Genomic DNA, 17,035 nt, shown 5'->3' with positions numbered 1-17,035 from the left:
ATCACATAACCAGAGCTATTTAAACATCCTACTTTGGATAACACCTTCCAAGACAGTTAATAATTCAAGCTTGTTTAGACTCCCCTGTCCCCACACCCCGTCACATACACACACACACTAGACGCCAGGAAAATCCATCTTTCTCCTTAAGCTACCCCTCCTTACCATCTAAATGCCAACTTGACTTACAGTCAACTCCTAGGTTGGGATTGTTCCCCTCGTCCTTAATCCCATAACAGCTGCCTCTCAGTGGTCAAGCTAAATCCACTTAGCTTATGTCTGACTTCTGGATCTTCTGGGGTGGAAAAAATTTTAAAAATAATTCTCATGCTTTAGAACAACTGGTAATAATGAGAAAAACTAATGGGCATTCATAAGCTGTTATAAGACACAGTTCCTGTTCCATGCATTATTCATTTATGCAAACTGTTGTAAAGGTACCAAATCCACTGTGCAACTGGGCTGGAAAAGTCCCTGAACTCAAGATTACATTGGTATGCACATTTCTGAGGTTTGGTTCTGTTTAACATTTTCATCAGGGACCTGCTTAAAGGAGCAGAGAGCAAGCTCATTAAGTTCCTAGATGGGAGGGATGACCAGAACATTAGAGAACAGGATTAGAATTTCCCTAGCCCTTGCCAAATTAGCAAAACTGTCAGAGTCAAATATGTTCATTGGGGACAGGCAGAAAAAAGTAAGCTACCCAAATGCAAGCCGAGTTATAGGGAGTTATTTAGCAGAAGAACTGAAAAGAATATAGATTTAAAAATAGACTCGTAGTGGGAAATGAACTAGACCAATGGAACCACTTGTGTTCACTGGGGCCTCTGCACCCCCTGAAAATGGATTCAGATCCCCAATCCATGGACTGTGGAAGCATAAAGCCCTTCCCAAGATTTCTAAGAATGTCAGAGAGATTTTCTTTCTCATGGGCATTTCCAGCTTCAGAATCCTCTTTCCCCTTAATTAACCTGGTTTTTGGTTCATTTCACTGTCCTGTTTTAGTCACCTTCTTTTTTTTTTTTTTTTTAAATGGGATTTTTTTATTTGTCACTATTAAATTCTGAATGTTAAACAGATTCTTGGACTGGTGGTTCATATCCATCAGCTCGTTCAACTTTAGCACCTGTTTCATCTCCAGTAGCTTTTCCAGAACTTCTACCTTCACCATGAAGCTCCATGAATTTTCCCAGTTCAAACTTGGGCTTCTTCAGCATTTTTACTTTTCTAACAAAGACATCATGAAGAGGATAAATAGACTGGCAAGCCTTTTCTATGTCTTTTCCAATGCTGTCTGGAATCAATTTATTGACCACTTCTTTCAAGTCATTGGTCTGCACCTCTCGGGTCATGATTTCCATCATCTTTTTCCGGATTTGGCGGACCTGTGGGTGCTGAGCATAAGGAGTCTTCCGTATCTGATTGTTGCGCTTTTTAGTAAAACCAACACAGAAAAGACGAAGCAAATAACCATCTGTAGTCCTGACATCAACATGAGCTTCAATCATGGTCTGCCATTTTTTGACCATGGAACACATTTTGTCACAAGTAAGATCCATGCCATGGAAGTTAGTCAGGCAGTTTTTGCCTTGAACATCCTCAGTAATTAGCTTGAATTTTCTAAAAGCAACTTCATCATTCTGCAGATCAGCAAGGCTCACTTCAAACACACGACCTTTGTGGCCATCAGATGCGATTTTGGTTCCTTGAGTGCTGGTGACTAGTGTTTTTCCATTATTTCTTATATTGAACATAGCAGGCGCCTTCACATCATACCAATCTTTCTTAGAAAATGGATCAACCACTTTCTTCTTGGCTCCCTTTTTGCCGCCTTTAGTAAGGCGCTTGTTCTTGCCAACCGCCATGGTGCTGCTCACAGAGCCAAAAGGCAGTCACCTTCTTATAAACCATGTTGACCCAGACATTAAACACCATTTCCCTTCATGAGCATATCATGGCCTCCTGCAGAGGAGCCTTTCTATCTCCTTGGTTGTCTTGGCTCCTGTTCAACCCTTCCAATTAAATTTCTACCCCAAATAGCTTAACAAGGTATTTTCCTAAATATAGACATTTCCCTCCCCAAGAAGAACTCTGGGACAAATGCATTTACACCTGTGTCGCCCAACAAAGGTGAGCATGCCAAAGTCACGATCTGATAGCTGTATAGCCAGGGGTAGGGAGACTTTCTGTGAAGTGGCGGACAGTAAATATTTTCAATCTCTGTTGCAACTATTCAATTCTGATGCTGTAGCGCGAAAGCATTCATACACGATATGTAAATGAATGGGCACAGCTGGGGTGGGCCAACTCCTGCAAGACTCGTTTCAAAATCTTTGACTGGGGAAGTCTTAACAACCGTCTTGTCCACCAGCTCATTTTACACAAGCAGAAACCAGGATCCAGAAAGTAGAGTGACACTTATGCAAGTTTACAAGACAGTTAAGCCTGGGTTAAAACTTCAAACTAGAAACAGGTAGCCCAGTTCCCAGGCCATTGCCCATTCACTGCATTATCACCAGGCTATTTCCAGAAGGTTCTGAGTATCCTTGCTTAATTGGCAGGGACTCATCTAGAAATTTCCCCACTATAACTTTTGGTGCAATTAATTAGTTGTATTACATGTAATATACAGTACCGTCATCTTGCAGCATTCCTAGGAGGACCCAAGATGAGTGGGTGACTATAGATTTGGGGGAGGCTGTCTCTACCTTCCATGAGGCAGTCTTTGAGAAAGCCAGAATAGAGCTCAGAATAGATTAGAAAGGAAAGTTATGCACAATATTCAAAGGACATTTTTTTTTAGTTTGAATAAAGTTAAAGATGACATTAAATCTTCACGTACCAAGAGGAATGTTTTAAGGAGGAGCAGTTGTTTTTCATCTCCTATTAAAATGAAAAGAGTGTGACTGGAGTGTAGGTTAGATCACAGAAAGGACCTGCTAGAGGTAACTCTGTTACTTGCAGGAATCACAAGCCAGAGGAAGTCATAGAATTCCCTTAATAATCAGATCTGAGAGTCGCATCTTCTGGAGAGTGTTAAGAGGGAGGGAAATAGACTGACATGATGACTCTCAAAGTCCTTTTTCTCTCTGTTCCCTGAAAGCTGCAGGAAAGAGTCCTTCTCTGAAGAACAGGGACACACTAAGTCATCGTACTTAACAAGAACAGCACAGTTTCTTTAAAGGGTTGTGAAGTGCAGAACACAAAGTAGATGCCTGTATTGGGAAAAATAATGGTCCAGGTTTCAAAGGAGCCTCCCAATGGTATGACCTCCTCTTGGCAGGCATTTGGAGTAACTCATGGAAAACGTGCCACGCAGGGTCAGAAGCTTGTGGCTCCTTCCAAATGTTTGTGTGTGGACATTCTTGATGCCTCTACCTCAGCAGAGGCCAGGAGGTTCTTAACATGGACGGTTGTTAATCTGTAATTTGAAGACCCAGTAGCTCGGGTCTATTCCTCCTTGAAGGTCGAGTCCAAGTATTTATGGGAACTCTTATTTTACTACCTTTGATAAAGATAAATCATACTATACATCTTGTTACTAATTAAAAATGATGCATTCTGTTCAAATATCATTTCTGGACAGTGCATGTCATAAAACTATCCCACAGGAGGATCTGTCTCAAGCCACAACTTTTCCAAAGTCCAGTTTTCCCAAATGACACACTCTTGTTGATTATTATTTTTCATTATTATAATTGTTTTCCAGATGATCCAGGAACCTGCACATCATGCACTACGGGGTATTACATGTAAGTCTGGCCTTCTTTTTCATGGCACTAACTTTTCTGCAGTTTAAGCATTACTGACATAATCCTAAATCCAGTGATTAAAGCAAAGAGGCCCCACAGCCTGAAGCAACTCTGTCCTGTCAGGCTATTAATGAGCAATTCTTGAATTTAGCAATAAGAGCCCAGCTGTTTTCTTGCCTCGAAAGGAGGCCTTCTCTTTCTTAATCCTGGAAGTCATCCAGCCCAACATTGGTGTCTAGGAATCTTGCCATGGGTTACCAAGATTCAGACCTCACTGTTTATGGACAGACCTTAATAATATACTCAACCCCAAGAAAGCCACTTCCAAATGCCTGCATGGAGACCTCGTCCTTAACCGGAGTCAGACGCTCCAGAGTGAAGCCAGGTGCTGCCGTAGCTTTTAGCCATGCCCTGGGTAAGGAGAGACACAGACACCAGGTTAAATGAAGCCCAGATGACCATCACCGTCAACTTTCTCTAATAAAAATCTACAAAATCAAAGATGGTCTGTTTCAATGTCACCTCCCCTTGCTATTCTAGTCTCCCTTCCAGCATACATTGTTGCCTTTCCTGGAAGAAAAGCTAAGAAGGGAGACGAGAAGGGAAGGAAGACCCGGGATAATGCACAGGCCACATAACCCCTCCTGGTCATCGTAAGAACCGAGGCATCCTGTGACATACAAGCTCTCACGCCCATTTCTCCTCTTCCTCTTTTCAACAAGATTGTCAGAGACACAGGCCGATGTTAATCTCCGAAGAGAAAACTAAAGCTCAGAGAGGCGCTGGCTTCCCCGCACGTTGCTCCACAAGCTAGTGGCAGGTCTAGATTGGGGTCCTCTCGGCTTTGGTGGGTCACCTCCTCCTGCAGCCACGCTGCCTCTCCCCTCCATCTGATTCCAGGAGCTGGAAAGATGGCACCACAGTAGGTGGGACGGTGGTAAAAGGGGTGAGGAGGACAGGAGGCAGAGGGAAGCCCAACAAGCTGAAACATATTAAGAACAATTGGTTAACCTTATTATTACTCAGCCATATGATTTTAATCCAACTTTTCCAGAATAGCCTGTTATTCTCTACAATGACTATTTCTCACATCACTGCACTTCTGACCCACTGATTTAAATTATTGTTCCATTTAAACAGGGGAAGAGGGGTGGAAGAGATGCCCCCAGGTTTGATTCCTCTAAGGTAGACCAGATGACATTTAATGAGCAGAAAGTAATTTGTCAGCATGTTCATAGTTGACGTTTACGCACCATATGGGCTGCCACAGAACCCCAGGCAGCAGGGAATGGCAGAAATGCAAGCATTCTTTGGTGAGATCACATGGTGAGGGGCACAGAATGTTCCTCAAAGGACCAAGGAAGAACTTAGACTCGAATAAGAAAAAATAGTGACCATGCAGAAGTGGGTAAGGAATGCAACCTCTTTGTCCCTCTGCAATTCCGTGTTCCTCCAGCCTAATTCCACTTCAATGCTGTCTTCATTTTGACACCTGAACACTCCCCTCACCCGCACCTACTTTCTCTGTCACCAAGAGCATCCTCTGTTAAGCTTTGCAGCCAGCCCTGTCTGCCCCTCCAGCTCACCACGTCTCTCTGATGAGCAAGTTTCATAAAACCCTCTGAGAAACAAATATGCAAAGAATATGCTCAGTTTGTTAGAGCGCTACCTTGTTACCCCAAAGACAGGGGTTCAGATCCACGTACTGGGCAGCTGCCAAAAAATAATAATAAATTTAAATTATTTTAAAAAAAAGAAGAAGAATATGCCCCAGTATCACTAAGGGTAAAACATGAGATTTGTCTCTCAAGAAGGACACATTTACAACTTTTTAGAATACTTCGTAACTCTGAATGCAGCTAATGAAATGCTCTACAGTAGAAGTTATGGAAGAAATGCAAAGGTTTCCTCTGATATCTTGTTGATGCTTTGGAATTCATCAAGGGGCAAGGGGCAATTTCATTCCACTCCCCCTTTAAGTGAGCCTACAATTCAGTAGAGTCAGAGTTATAACATTTTACTATGTAATGAGAATAATAGATAACATAGGTAAAAATATATATAGAAAATATAAATATATGTGTATACGCTAAGGCACCTCACTGTTGTGAATAATCTGGTTACAGACATTTTAGTAAGCTTCCTGAACTCAACGCTGAGCTGTTTCAAGCCTCCTAAGTGCCAGTTACCATGTGGCAAATCACACAAGCTATCTGTTCACAGACTTTGGATAAAATCCCAGTCCCACATCTAACTCGCTGTGTGATTTTGAGCTCTTAACCTTGAGCTTATCATGACTTAGCCTTATGATTCCCTGATCTATAAAGATAAGTAGTATCTACTATATGGAATTTGGATGGAGATTTAAATGAGCTAATATTTCACACATAATCAGTGCTCCATAAATAAATATCAGTAACCCTTTCCTTCTCCCCAGCCCCTCCCAGCTGCCCTCAGCTACAGTCCTCAAAGGTCCACAAGGAGGTGATTAATGACTTCGTTTGAGGGGGCACAACAGACCAATAGAAAATTTCCTCCCCTGAAATCCAGTGATCTACTTTTGTTAAAAACAGTGCATAGACGTATCTAAGGAGATTAAATTGCAATTGTTAAGAGAAATATATCAACATATCTCATGGAAGAAACTACGCCTTCTTCCCCTAGGTTTGAACACCATTGTTACAAAACCTGTCCTGAGAAGACCTACAGGGAAGGACTGGAATGCAAAGCATGTGCTGCTAACTGTGGCAGCTGTGACCAGAATCAGTGCTACTGGTGTGAGGATGGTTTCTTTCTCCTGGGTAAGCCAGCAAATGGCATCGTGCACAGTGACAACAGGCTCCGGAGCTCCACCCAGGCAGTATAACGTGATTGGTTTCAGTCTTCCTGTGCTGGTGCCTCTGGGCCAAGGAGGAATTTTAATTTGGTTTGAAAATAAACATTAGCCAGGACTACTTCCTTCTGCTTTATTACTGAAGCATAGTTCATATTTCACTAATTAACCTCAAATATCTCCAAGCTGATAGAAACAAGAGTGAATTGGGTGGGGAAGGGGGAAGGGGATAGATGAGGGGACCTGAAGATAAATATTTTGGAATTGAAGTCACCTGGAGCATTCAAACCATGACCCTTTTCTTGAGACCTAATCCATGTTATATACTCCTGGGCACTGTTAAGAGTTGAACAAGATCCTTGTCTTTGGTTTCAGTCAACTCATTGACTTTGATAGAAATAGATAGTTAGGAAAAAAATATACTGTGTGTCTTCCAATGGAAGAACTAATCGCCCAGTGCTCTTGAATGTTTGTGGGAGAGAGAGTAAGCAGACAGCCCACAATGGTCGTCAACACTTCTCTACATAGATTCATTTTACCTGTAGCTGCTCAAGGCTTCAAGCGTTTTTACTCAATTCTCTGAACCCTTTAAACTGATGGTCAGTTTAAACTCTCAGTTGAAAGAGGACTTAGATAAAGTGTTGGATTTGTTAAAATATATTGCTTTGTTAAAATAAGCGAAAGCCATCTTGATTGCTCTAAAAACAAACATGAACAAAAATGTTCCTAAGATTTCTTTCGGCTTCTTTTAGAACTTGGCCTTGCACAGAGCTCCAAGCTGGGCCGGCCAGATTTCTGCCTTCACAATTCCTCTTCATGCTCTTCCGTAGATGGCAGCTGTATGAGGAAATGTGGCCCTGGCTACTATGGTGACCAAGACACAGGAGAATGTGAGCCCTGCCACCGCACCTGTGAATCCTGCACCGGCCTTGGCCACAACGAGTGCAGCAGCTGCCGAGGAGGACTGCAGCTGCTGCAGGGGACATGTGTTCATCCTGCCCAGACCCAGGTGGGCAGCACATTCTGGAATGGTATGTGCCTCCCCGAGGGATGGCAGCAGTCTAGCTGCCTCCTCTGCCTCCCTCCCTCTTTAACCCTTGTTTTTGAGGGAGAATCGAGTTTGGGCTGGGGTCTCCCTGATGCTTGCAGCAGGAGAGGGTAGGACACTGTGGTTGGCATTTAGCCAGCATGGGGAGCCCAAGGGGCAATTGGACTGGTCTGGCCACTCGAGTTTCTATGTGGGTGAGATAGGCCCGCCGGGAGCATGTAAAGACAGTCATGTAGGGAAATGGCCCAAGTACCCTTTTCTCAAAAATTTCTGAATACCTTCAATCACATGCATGTGTATCTACTTGTTATGATAAAGACAAACTTTACCTGTAGGATAGGCTTTCCCAGTTAGACAAAGAACTGCTCTAACATATTGCAATTTATGCTAAAACAGATGATCTTTCTGGCTGAATTATTAGAACTTGCCGTCATTCAAGCTTGCCATTTAATAGTTGCCCTCCTCAGTTGTAAATGGGGAAAGTGAGGGGCTTGCTAGAGGACAGGAGGGAGGAAAAGTGTGGGAGCTTGGACTCTAACAGTAAAGACCTGCAGGTATTCACCCCCCACACCCCGCCCCCGAGTCTTTAGAATTGTCCTCCTTACATCGGTTCCTCGGTTCTAGGCTTCTTTGCAAGGTAATTACAAACTTTCAGTGACTTTTCCATGGCTGAGATGGTTAAAAAACAAAATCGTCTTCCTGCTGGGAAAATCTGAGTCACATTCTATGCAGAGACACTCATGAAAACAAGAGATGCTCTTCTCTTGATTTTGAGGCAAGAATTTGTTAAAAAGTCATTTCTGCACAGAGGCATCAGCAGCTAAAAGGAGGTGCGCATGGGATGAATCTTCTTAGGGTTTGAGAGAGTGACGGATCTGGGACAGGAAACAAGTCTCCCGCTGGGTTTGAGAGGAAGGCTGTCCATGCTTCTGTCTACTATGAGAGTTGTGCACATGTGACTTGAAGGAAGAGCACACAGGAGACCATCATCAGTCCGGCAGCCACAGGCCACGGAGAACACAGGACCTATTTCAGAGACATAGCTGGGGAGAAAATTATTCAGTCCAGATTGATATATCTTCCGTGAATTATAGCTGCACCAAAATGCTAAAAACGAGTTTGTCTGGCATTCAGGCATTTAAGAGGCAGTGCGAGCCAAGAAGAAAATGGTCTGGTGCTGTGTTTCTAGCTAGGAACATCTGTATTTTATCTGGCGTCCAGATGATGAAAAGGTCCAGGGAGCCAAGAGTCAGAGCAGACTTGATTCCCCAAAGGATTACACGTCCCTTCAACTGGACTACGCATTTTGCAAGCAGAAATTGGGCTTTGATTGTTCGCCTTTATCGCAGCACCACACCCACCCCCCTGCATTTTCTACTATCACGTTGCAGTGTTTTTGAAGAGAGGGAAGGATTTAGTCCATTGGGGGGCTTTGCACTAACAAGGGATTCAGGAAGCAGATGAGAATGTTTCTCATGGCTGGACAAAAGCAATAAAGTCAATGACATCCACTGCAGTTTTCCATTTCTATGATCTATGCAATAAGACATGCAGAACATTAACAAAGAGGAAAAAAACCCGCTTATTCACTAAGCAAGGTGAGGCCAAAGCTCAGCTTCCCCAGCACAGTCGAAGCACTGAAATGAGAGTAATCGAGAACTTCATTCCATAAAGCCCCGGGAGTGTGTGAGCTGAGGCCTACATCGTTCTGCTGACTACTTTTCCTTAAAAAACAGGGTCGAGAGTGTAATAGGAGAATGGAAGTTTCCAGAGAGCAGTACTAATTAGCCACACCTTTAAGATGATGGAAAGCAGATTGCAGTCATCCTGGGTCAATTTAGAGGAAGCCCAGACAAATTACAGCATGTTTATGAGAGAATGTAGCTGCCTAGGTGGTACCAGCAAGGTTTTTGGTTTTTGTGTTTTGTTTTTGTTCTTTTTTCAACACAGATTCAGATTCAGGTAGGAAAGGTAAGATGACACCAACTTCTGCCAGTTCCTTCGCCCACACTACTTCCCCATGGAAACAATGAGATCACGTTTGCATCCAAAGACTGCAACTGACCTTGTGGGGGCAGAGGTCAGCATGTACTGGGGAAATACCAACTAGAAATAAAAATCCAACCAGCGTCTCCTGAGCTCCTCCTTAATGCAGTGTTTAATCTGGATGATAGTGGCAATACTGAGAGAGCCATCCTTCTTTGCCAACTGCCAACAGAGTGGGAATACCTCCTACATCGCCAAAGCATGGAGATTCCTCCACAGATTAGGCCATGCCTGGCAAATCCTCCAGCCAAGACTGAGTAATCTCCAAAGAGGGCTACTCAGCAATCTGTTCTTCCAGCCACCCAAAAGTCACTGCACAAATGAATACACCATCCCCAGACCTTCTGTCCTGGTCACTAATATACTGTGAAGAATACTTAGTCCAATGTCCCTAAAGGGCAGGACTAAATCCAATATTAAACAGACCACAAATGACTTTGTCAGTGATTCAACCATCACACAAAGCCACCATTGGTGGAAATGTTCAGGTACGGCAGACCGTGGACTTTGAAAAAAGATGATGGCTTCAGCTGATTTCCTGAAGCCATTGTTGGGGATGGAAACGGTTTCCTCTGTTACTGGTAGATCATTTGGATTTTCTTAAGTGGTTTCCCCCCTGGTGGTGCTGGTAAGTCTTAGGAATAACTCCTGCACATTTCCCATACCCACCTATTTCCATCATTGATTAAAACCATGTTGCAGCAGGCTCTAATTACATATTCTGATGATAGTCTAATCTACAAAGCACAGACATGGTGAATTAACTTTTCATCTTTGACCACATCCTAACAATTTATCACTAGCCTGTCTTTTGATCTTAATTCCTACGCTCGTGGAAAGACTGGAATCCCAGAGTCAGTCACAAACACTGAAAGCCATTCACATGTGGGGAAAAAAAAAAAAATCAACCTGAATAGCAGGCAGATGTGCTGTCTAATAGTAACTGAACTTTAGAAAACTTTAAAGAGGCCATGGAAATCTGATTTTTAGAAGGACTTCGTAGATATGTACAGTTGCCTCACCTAACTTAGAAACAAGGACATTATTTTTAGTTAGTTAACCAACCAGAAAACACATGCCACTGGGTAAGTAATTAAATGTTTGGCCCAGTGGTAGGAAGGAGCTGCTGTATCAGCTTGCACCGATTGTTAAATATCCAGGAATTTTGTAAGTGGATTGTTAAACCACTGATGGCTTAAAATCAGCTGTGGTGGGAATATTTACCCCATGAAAATTGGAAATGCTACAAATAAAGTTTTTTGTTTTTCATTTTTCTAGAAGGCTGTTTTACCAGCACACCATTGCTTTGGCCCCTATCAAACTATTTAAAATCCAAATTAATTACTGAAAAGTCTCTCTGGTGGATGTGGGCTTTAGAGTTAGGCATTGCTAAATTCAAACCCTGGCTCTGTTATTTACTAGTTAAATGTGACTTCGAGCAAGTTACTCATCCTCTCTGAGCCTCAGTTTCCCTGTCCATAAAATGAGAACATGCAATTCCCTCACACACACAACATCATTTTGAAAATTAAATGAGAGATGACATATCAAGCTCCCAGAACATATATGACACAATAAAAGTTAGTCTATCCCCTAACGCTTTAACCCAATCCAGTATTAACAGTTGAAACACTAGTTCACTTTCAAAACAGCATTTCCTTGCTCATGAAGGAAATCAATTTTGGGGACCTAGAGAGTAACACAGATCTAGCGAAAATAGCCCCAGAAAGAAGGTAGCAGATAAATGGGCAGCCCAGATGCCTAACAGCCAGGCAGAGTCCTGATTTAGCCAGGAATATATACTCACAAAGGTGTTGATAGCAGCTTATTTATAATAATAAGAAAAGGAGGAAAACAATCTAAAAATGTAACAAAAGACAAAAATTAGGTGAATTATGGTTTACATAATAAATATGCAAACCATTAAAATGATGTTTACAGAGAAATTTAACAAGAGAAAATGCCTATAAGATTTATAATATTAAATGCAACGTGCAGAGTCAGCATTATCTATGCAGAGATGTAAATGATTACACATCTCTATATATATGTAATTATACTCACATATTCCATATCAAGATGGGAAATTTATGTACCAAAGTACACACAGCAGACATTCCTGGGTGGTGGGATTATAGGTGAAGTTTATCTTCTTTATCCTTTTTGCATTAAAAAAGTAAAACACTTTATTTTTTTTAATAAAAAAGAAGCTGTGCCCACTGCAAACCCATCTTTGGTGAAGAGCCTGCTGCAGGAGCGACGAAGGTGGAAGGTTCAAATCAAAAGAGGTAACAGGGAAATAGGGAGGAGAGATCACCATGGCAGAGCTAGTCTCTGCTGAGCAGAAACCAGCCTGAGAAACTGGCAGGCGAGGAGCACATGGGGAGGGACACAGAAGTCGTAAGAGAAATGTGGAGCGGAGGGACCGTGAACATGGGTTATCCCCAGTGCTCAGAGGGGAAAAACTGTGAAGCAAATTCAGCAGTGGAGATTTCTGAAACATGAGCGTACTTCAAACAGTTGTGGAAAAACAGAATTAAGTATAATATGAATCTTTCCATGGACTGTCTGAAGTGCCCTAGTATAATGACATTCCCGACGTGCTAAGTGGTGACACTGGGAAGAGGCTATTCAGAAAAGCTTCTGTCCTGGCAGATCTGTGAAGCCTAAAGAAGCACCTTTTGACTTCCCAGTCACTGCAGCATTATTTGAAATAGCAAAGATTAAAAAATTTTAAAAAACCCAAAACAAAAAAACCCACAACTAAATGGTACCAGTAGGAGACTAGAGAAATGAAGTACGTTACATCCTTACAGTGGAATATTATCAAGCCATCAAAAAGAATGAATATGTTTGGTATTTAAAAACAAGGTGGTAAACTGTGAGTAAAGACAGTTTATATTTCAAAGGGTGGAGGGTGGAGAAGGGATTGGGAGGGAGACATCACAGTATGTGCCTTTTTTCCATTTGGAACCATGGGAGTATTATTTATTTAATAAATACATTAAATGAAAAGAACCTCTTGATTTACATAGTTAGCTGTAGTCATTTCTGAAGGATGAACACTATACTATCTTGGTCAACGTGATCTTTTTTTTTTGAGGTCCTGTCCAGTCTGGAATTTTTGGAGTGGGGGAAAAAAGAGGGAAACTTTGATCAAGGTCAAAATTCACTTTTTGAGATTGTCACTAATCTTCTGTGATGGAAAACTCCAGCAGGGGATGACTTTCTCTGCTGCCCATGCCTAATTGCAAAGTTAACTGCTTGTACAGAGTCCCCTCTGGTGGACAGATGGGTACATTACAGAATTTTATATCAAGTGTGTGCAATAAAATATCAAATTATCAGAATGTGATATACATCATTATAAACACACGTGTATGTGTGTATATATATATATAAATTTTATACAAATTCGAGAAAATTAATATATTTGTAAATATAACATTTTAATATAAAAATAATAACATCAAAAGAAAATCAGGACTGGCCAGTTAGCTCACTTGGTTAGAGCATGGTACTGACAACATCAAGGTCGAGGGCTCAGATCCCCATCCTGGCCAGCTGTCAAAAAAAAAAAAAAAAAAAAAAGAAAAGAAAAGAAAAAGGAAGGAAGGAAGGAAGGAAAGAAGGAAGGAAAGAAAGAAAATCAGCCAGTGGCCTGGGCATATAACATTAAAAATTGTCAAGGTGCTTTCTGTCTGATGAATACCACCGTGTTGTCATTCTTTGAGTGACCACCCTCAGCCATTCAGTAAGCATCTTGACTGATATTAGTAACAACGTTGTTGCTTGTCTTTCTGCTACCTTCTCTTTAGGGTTAAGTGAGATTTTCAGGTTAAAAAGGTCTTCAGGGACAGAATCGGTCATGCTGAGAGGCATGCCGACCACTTGTGACAATCCCGTGTCTAATGTGGCTCTGCACAGGCTAATTTAGTTCTTAACAGGTCCCCCAGGGAGACTAGATCAGTCAATCATCAGCTTTAATGCTGGGATGAAGGAACCAGGATGGCAGTATACTCAAAAACCAGGGCAATTTTTTTTCTCTAAACTAGGAGAAAACCTGCCACCCCACATGGCAGCATGGACAATCCTTTGTACCTGTATCTGTATCTTTACCATATCCACATTATATCTACATTATGTTGATATCTGTATCTATATAGCATATTTACATCTGTGTCATATCTATATTTATCTCTATCTCTATCTCTGTCTATCGTCTATATTTGAATCTAGTTTCCTCTACAGCAAGGCTCAGCAGCTTTTTAACCGTGAGTGCCATCATAGAAACCAAGCAATGCCTCCTGGTACCATTCCAGGCATGGAACCAGTGGAGAGGGAGAGGCAGATAAAACAAGGCTCTGATAGGGGATGGATTGGTGACAGTCGGGAGAGATGAAAGGAAGCAGAAGGACCTCCGGGTTACTGAGCCAGTGTGCTAAGCCCCTCACACCCATGGTCTCATTTAGTCCTTACAACAGTCCTATAATGGAGGAAGCATTTTCTCTCATTTTAGAGATGTGGAAAGTAGGACTCTGAGAGTTTAATTACTGTATCCATGGTTACACTGCCCGTAAGTGGCACCGCTGGGACCTGAACGCAGAGACCGTCTACACCACACTGACTCTCGGGAAGAGAAGACAGGAAGTGAAAGGCAGGAGAGGAAGGGAGGAAGGACGGGGGAGGAAATAGAGGGCAATGGTAAGATGCCGACAGTTGACCAAGGGTCAAGCCATTCAAGTCACATGTTCTGAACTAGAATGTTTTCTAATTTTTCCCTGTGTGAGCCATGCTGACTCCTGAGCAATTCCTGAGCTTTGGTCAAGATCTCAATATGTATTGATTGGGTGATGTCATTGAGGCTATTCTGTATGTCTTTGAAATTGTCCCATGGAGTTGCTGAGGTGACTTTCTGGAAAAGCCTGCCCATCAAACACTCTCAGGGAGAGGAAGAGGGAACACTTCTAATGTTTCCTATGTATTAACCTGGGCTGGACTGCTTAAAACCTGATCATCTGGAAAGCTTGTGGGTGGGTTGATTATTTGAATGTTCAGCAATGATTTGGGACCAATTTAAGGTGAGATGAATTTAGAATGCATGCTACAGTGGCTACTCTGAAGAACACAGAGACCCAACATTAACTGATAATGAAATCTGCTTTTCAAAGAACTAAAAGCTAAAAACAAAAGGAAGTTTGTTTCTCCATGAGAGGCACAATGAATTCTCAGTTCTCACCTTGGAGTGAAGAGAAAAGGTTATCTAAGAATTTTGGGAAAAGAGTGGTTACCTTTGCCTCACAGACTCATTCACAAGTGAACACACACAAACACACGCTCACTCCCATACGTTTTTAACATATGAAAGAAGTAACACTTAGTTCAAATATTCCCATATTTAAAGCTATCCTGTAAGCCACCACATTCCCTGTCACTGGAAGTTTGCAAAGTAAGTCCTGATCATCAATTGTCAATAAAGGAGTAAGAGAAAAATAAATAAATGAAGTCTACACCGTGGCAATGGGTGGGTGCCAACAATTGGCTAATGTAAAATCAAAGGAATTCTATTTTGAGCAGGAAGGGAGACTTGGTTCCCCATGAGATCTTTTCCAACACTGTGTCATACTGCGAGCCTGTTCAAAGGAGAAATCTGACTTGTTGTTTCTTTCCCACACAGACATTTTGAGAAAATACCAGCGTTGTCATCCTTCTTGTAAAACCTGCAATGGATCTGCAACTCTGTGCACATCCTGTCCAAAAGGTTAGTGTGGAGTGTGACAGGAGGTGGCAGTGGCCAAGCCAATTCTTTGTGACTCATGTATATTGGAGTCTTCATGTAGGGAGGTTTGCAGAACCTTGATCTAGTCCCACCACCTGTTCTGATCACAGTGGCTACTCTGAGTCACACAGGGACACAAACATTGACCAATAATAAAAACTGGCTTTCAAAGGACAAAAGAAAAAAAAAAAGAGAGAGAAAAGGAAGGAAGGAATGAAGATTCTTAATCCACAGGTATGATGAAATTATAGGTTGACTTGGGCACAGAATTTGCTAGGATATGACATTTTTAGAGATTCCTTTGCTCTTTTAAAATGCCTTATTCAAAACAAGAGAACGTAATGTAGAAAATATAAGTGGGGATAAAAATCCTGCATGGTGTTTCTTTCTTTATTACTGACACTGAATTTAATGGTGGGGAAAAGGGAGAATAAAGGCCATGGCATACGGCTCAACGAATTATCAATTGCTTCATCATCTGTAGAAACAAAGCATCACGAATAACATAACATCCATACCAGCCGGCTGCCAAAAAATAAAGTTAAATTAAAAATAAGTAAATAACATAATTTCCCTGAATTAGGGGATATTTTATTTACCTGGTGCATTAACATGAAGAATGTTATGCTCCCATTAAAGGGATCAATATAAAGGCCATGTAGGAATGTACAAAGTTAATAGTGAGATATGATGCAAAAGCAGAAGAATGAAAAATAATAGGTGTGCGACTGTAAATTAGTGCAGCCATTATAGAAAACAGTATAGAGGTTCCTCAGACAACTACAGATAGAACTGCCATACGATCCAGCAATCCTGTGGCTGGGTATATACCCAAAGGAATAAAAATCATCATATCAAAGGGATACCTGCACTCCCATGTTTATTGCAGCTCTATTTACAGTAGCCAAGAGTTGGAACCAGCATAAATGCCCATCATCAGATAAGAAAATGTGGTATATATACACAATGCAATAGTAGTCTGACATAAAAAAGAATGAAATTCTGCCATTCTCAGCAACATGGATGAACTTAGAGAAAATTATGTTAAGTGAAATAAGCCACACACAGAGAGAGAAAGAGAGAGACAGAGAGAGAGAGAGAGAGAGAGAGAGAGAGAGAGAGAGAGAGAGAGAAAGAAACAATTACAATAATTTGTTGACCTTTCAAAAGGAGAGAACAGAACCGAGCTTACCAGAGGTGGAAAAAGGGGAGGAGGAGGGAGATTAGCGAGAAATTGGTAAAAGACCACAAAAAATGATTGCATTGTATAATGTTGAATATACTAATTATCCTGATTTAAGTATCACATATTGCACACAGGTATATTCAATGCTGTACCCCACAGATACATACAATCAGTTATGTTTCAATAAATAAATAAAATAATAGGTGTGCCATGATTATAATCATATAAAATATAAAAGGCTACATCCAAAAAACAAGAGGATTTTCTTGGAATTTTGGGGTTGAGGGTGTTTTTTAAATTGTTTTCTTTAATAATGATTTCTGTTTTATTTTCAATTAAACATAAATAGATGGACCATTCAATAAAGAGGGAGGTGGGTGGAAGAGCTGCT

General features: G+C 41.4%; 2 protein-coding genes across 2 annotated transcripts in view; one reads left to right on the top strand and one right to left on the bottom strand.

Annotated features, from left to right (window-relative positions):
• Positions 1-17,035, top strand: part of PCSK5 (proprotein convertase subtilisin/kexin type 5) — a 399,384-nt gene that overhangs the window by 349,701 nt on the left and 32,648 nt on the right. The window contains exons 25-29 of the mRNA XM_063080405.1: positions 3,710-3,752; positions 6,417-6,553; positions 7,416-7,616; positions 11,887-11,967; positions 15,357-15,440. Of these exons, the coding sequence (XP_062936475.1) occupies positions 3,710-3,752; positions 6,417-6,553; positions 7,416-7,616; positions 11,887-11,967; positions 15,357-15,440 (546 nt within the window). The remainder of the gene's footprint in view (positions 1-3,709; positions 3,753-6,416; positions 6,554-7,415; positions 7,617-11,886; positions 11,968-15,356; positions 15,441-17,035) is intronic.
• LOC134364914 (small ribosomal subunit protein eS1-like) lies at positions 1,065-1,871 on the bottom strand. Its single transcript, XM_063081098.1, has one exon. The coding sequence runs from the start codon at positions 1,863-1,865 to the stop codon at positions 1,071-1,073; it is 795 nt and encodes a 264-aa protein (XP_062937168.1). The 5' UTR covers positions 1,866-1,871; the 3' UTR covers positions 1,065-1,070.

This window comes from Cynocephalus volans, chromosome 16 (genome assembly GCF_027409185.1).
Source record: "Cynocephalus volans isolate mCynVol1 chromosome 16, mCynVol1.pri, whole genome shotgun sequence".
In the NCBI taxonomy this organism is placed as follows: domain Eukaryota; kingdom Metazoa; phylum Chordata; class Mammalia; order Dermoptera; family Cynocephalidae; genus Cynocephalus; species Cynocephalus volans.
This window is presented reverse-complemented; position numbering and strand designations above follow the sequence as displayed.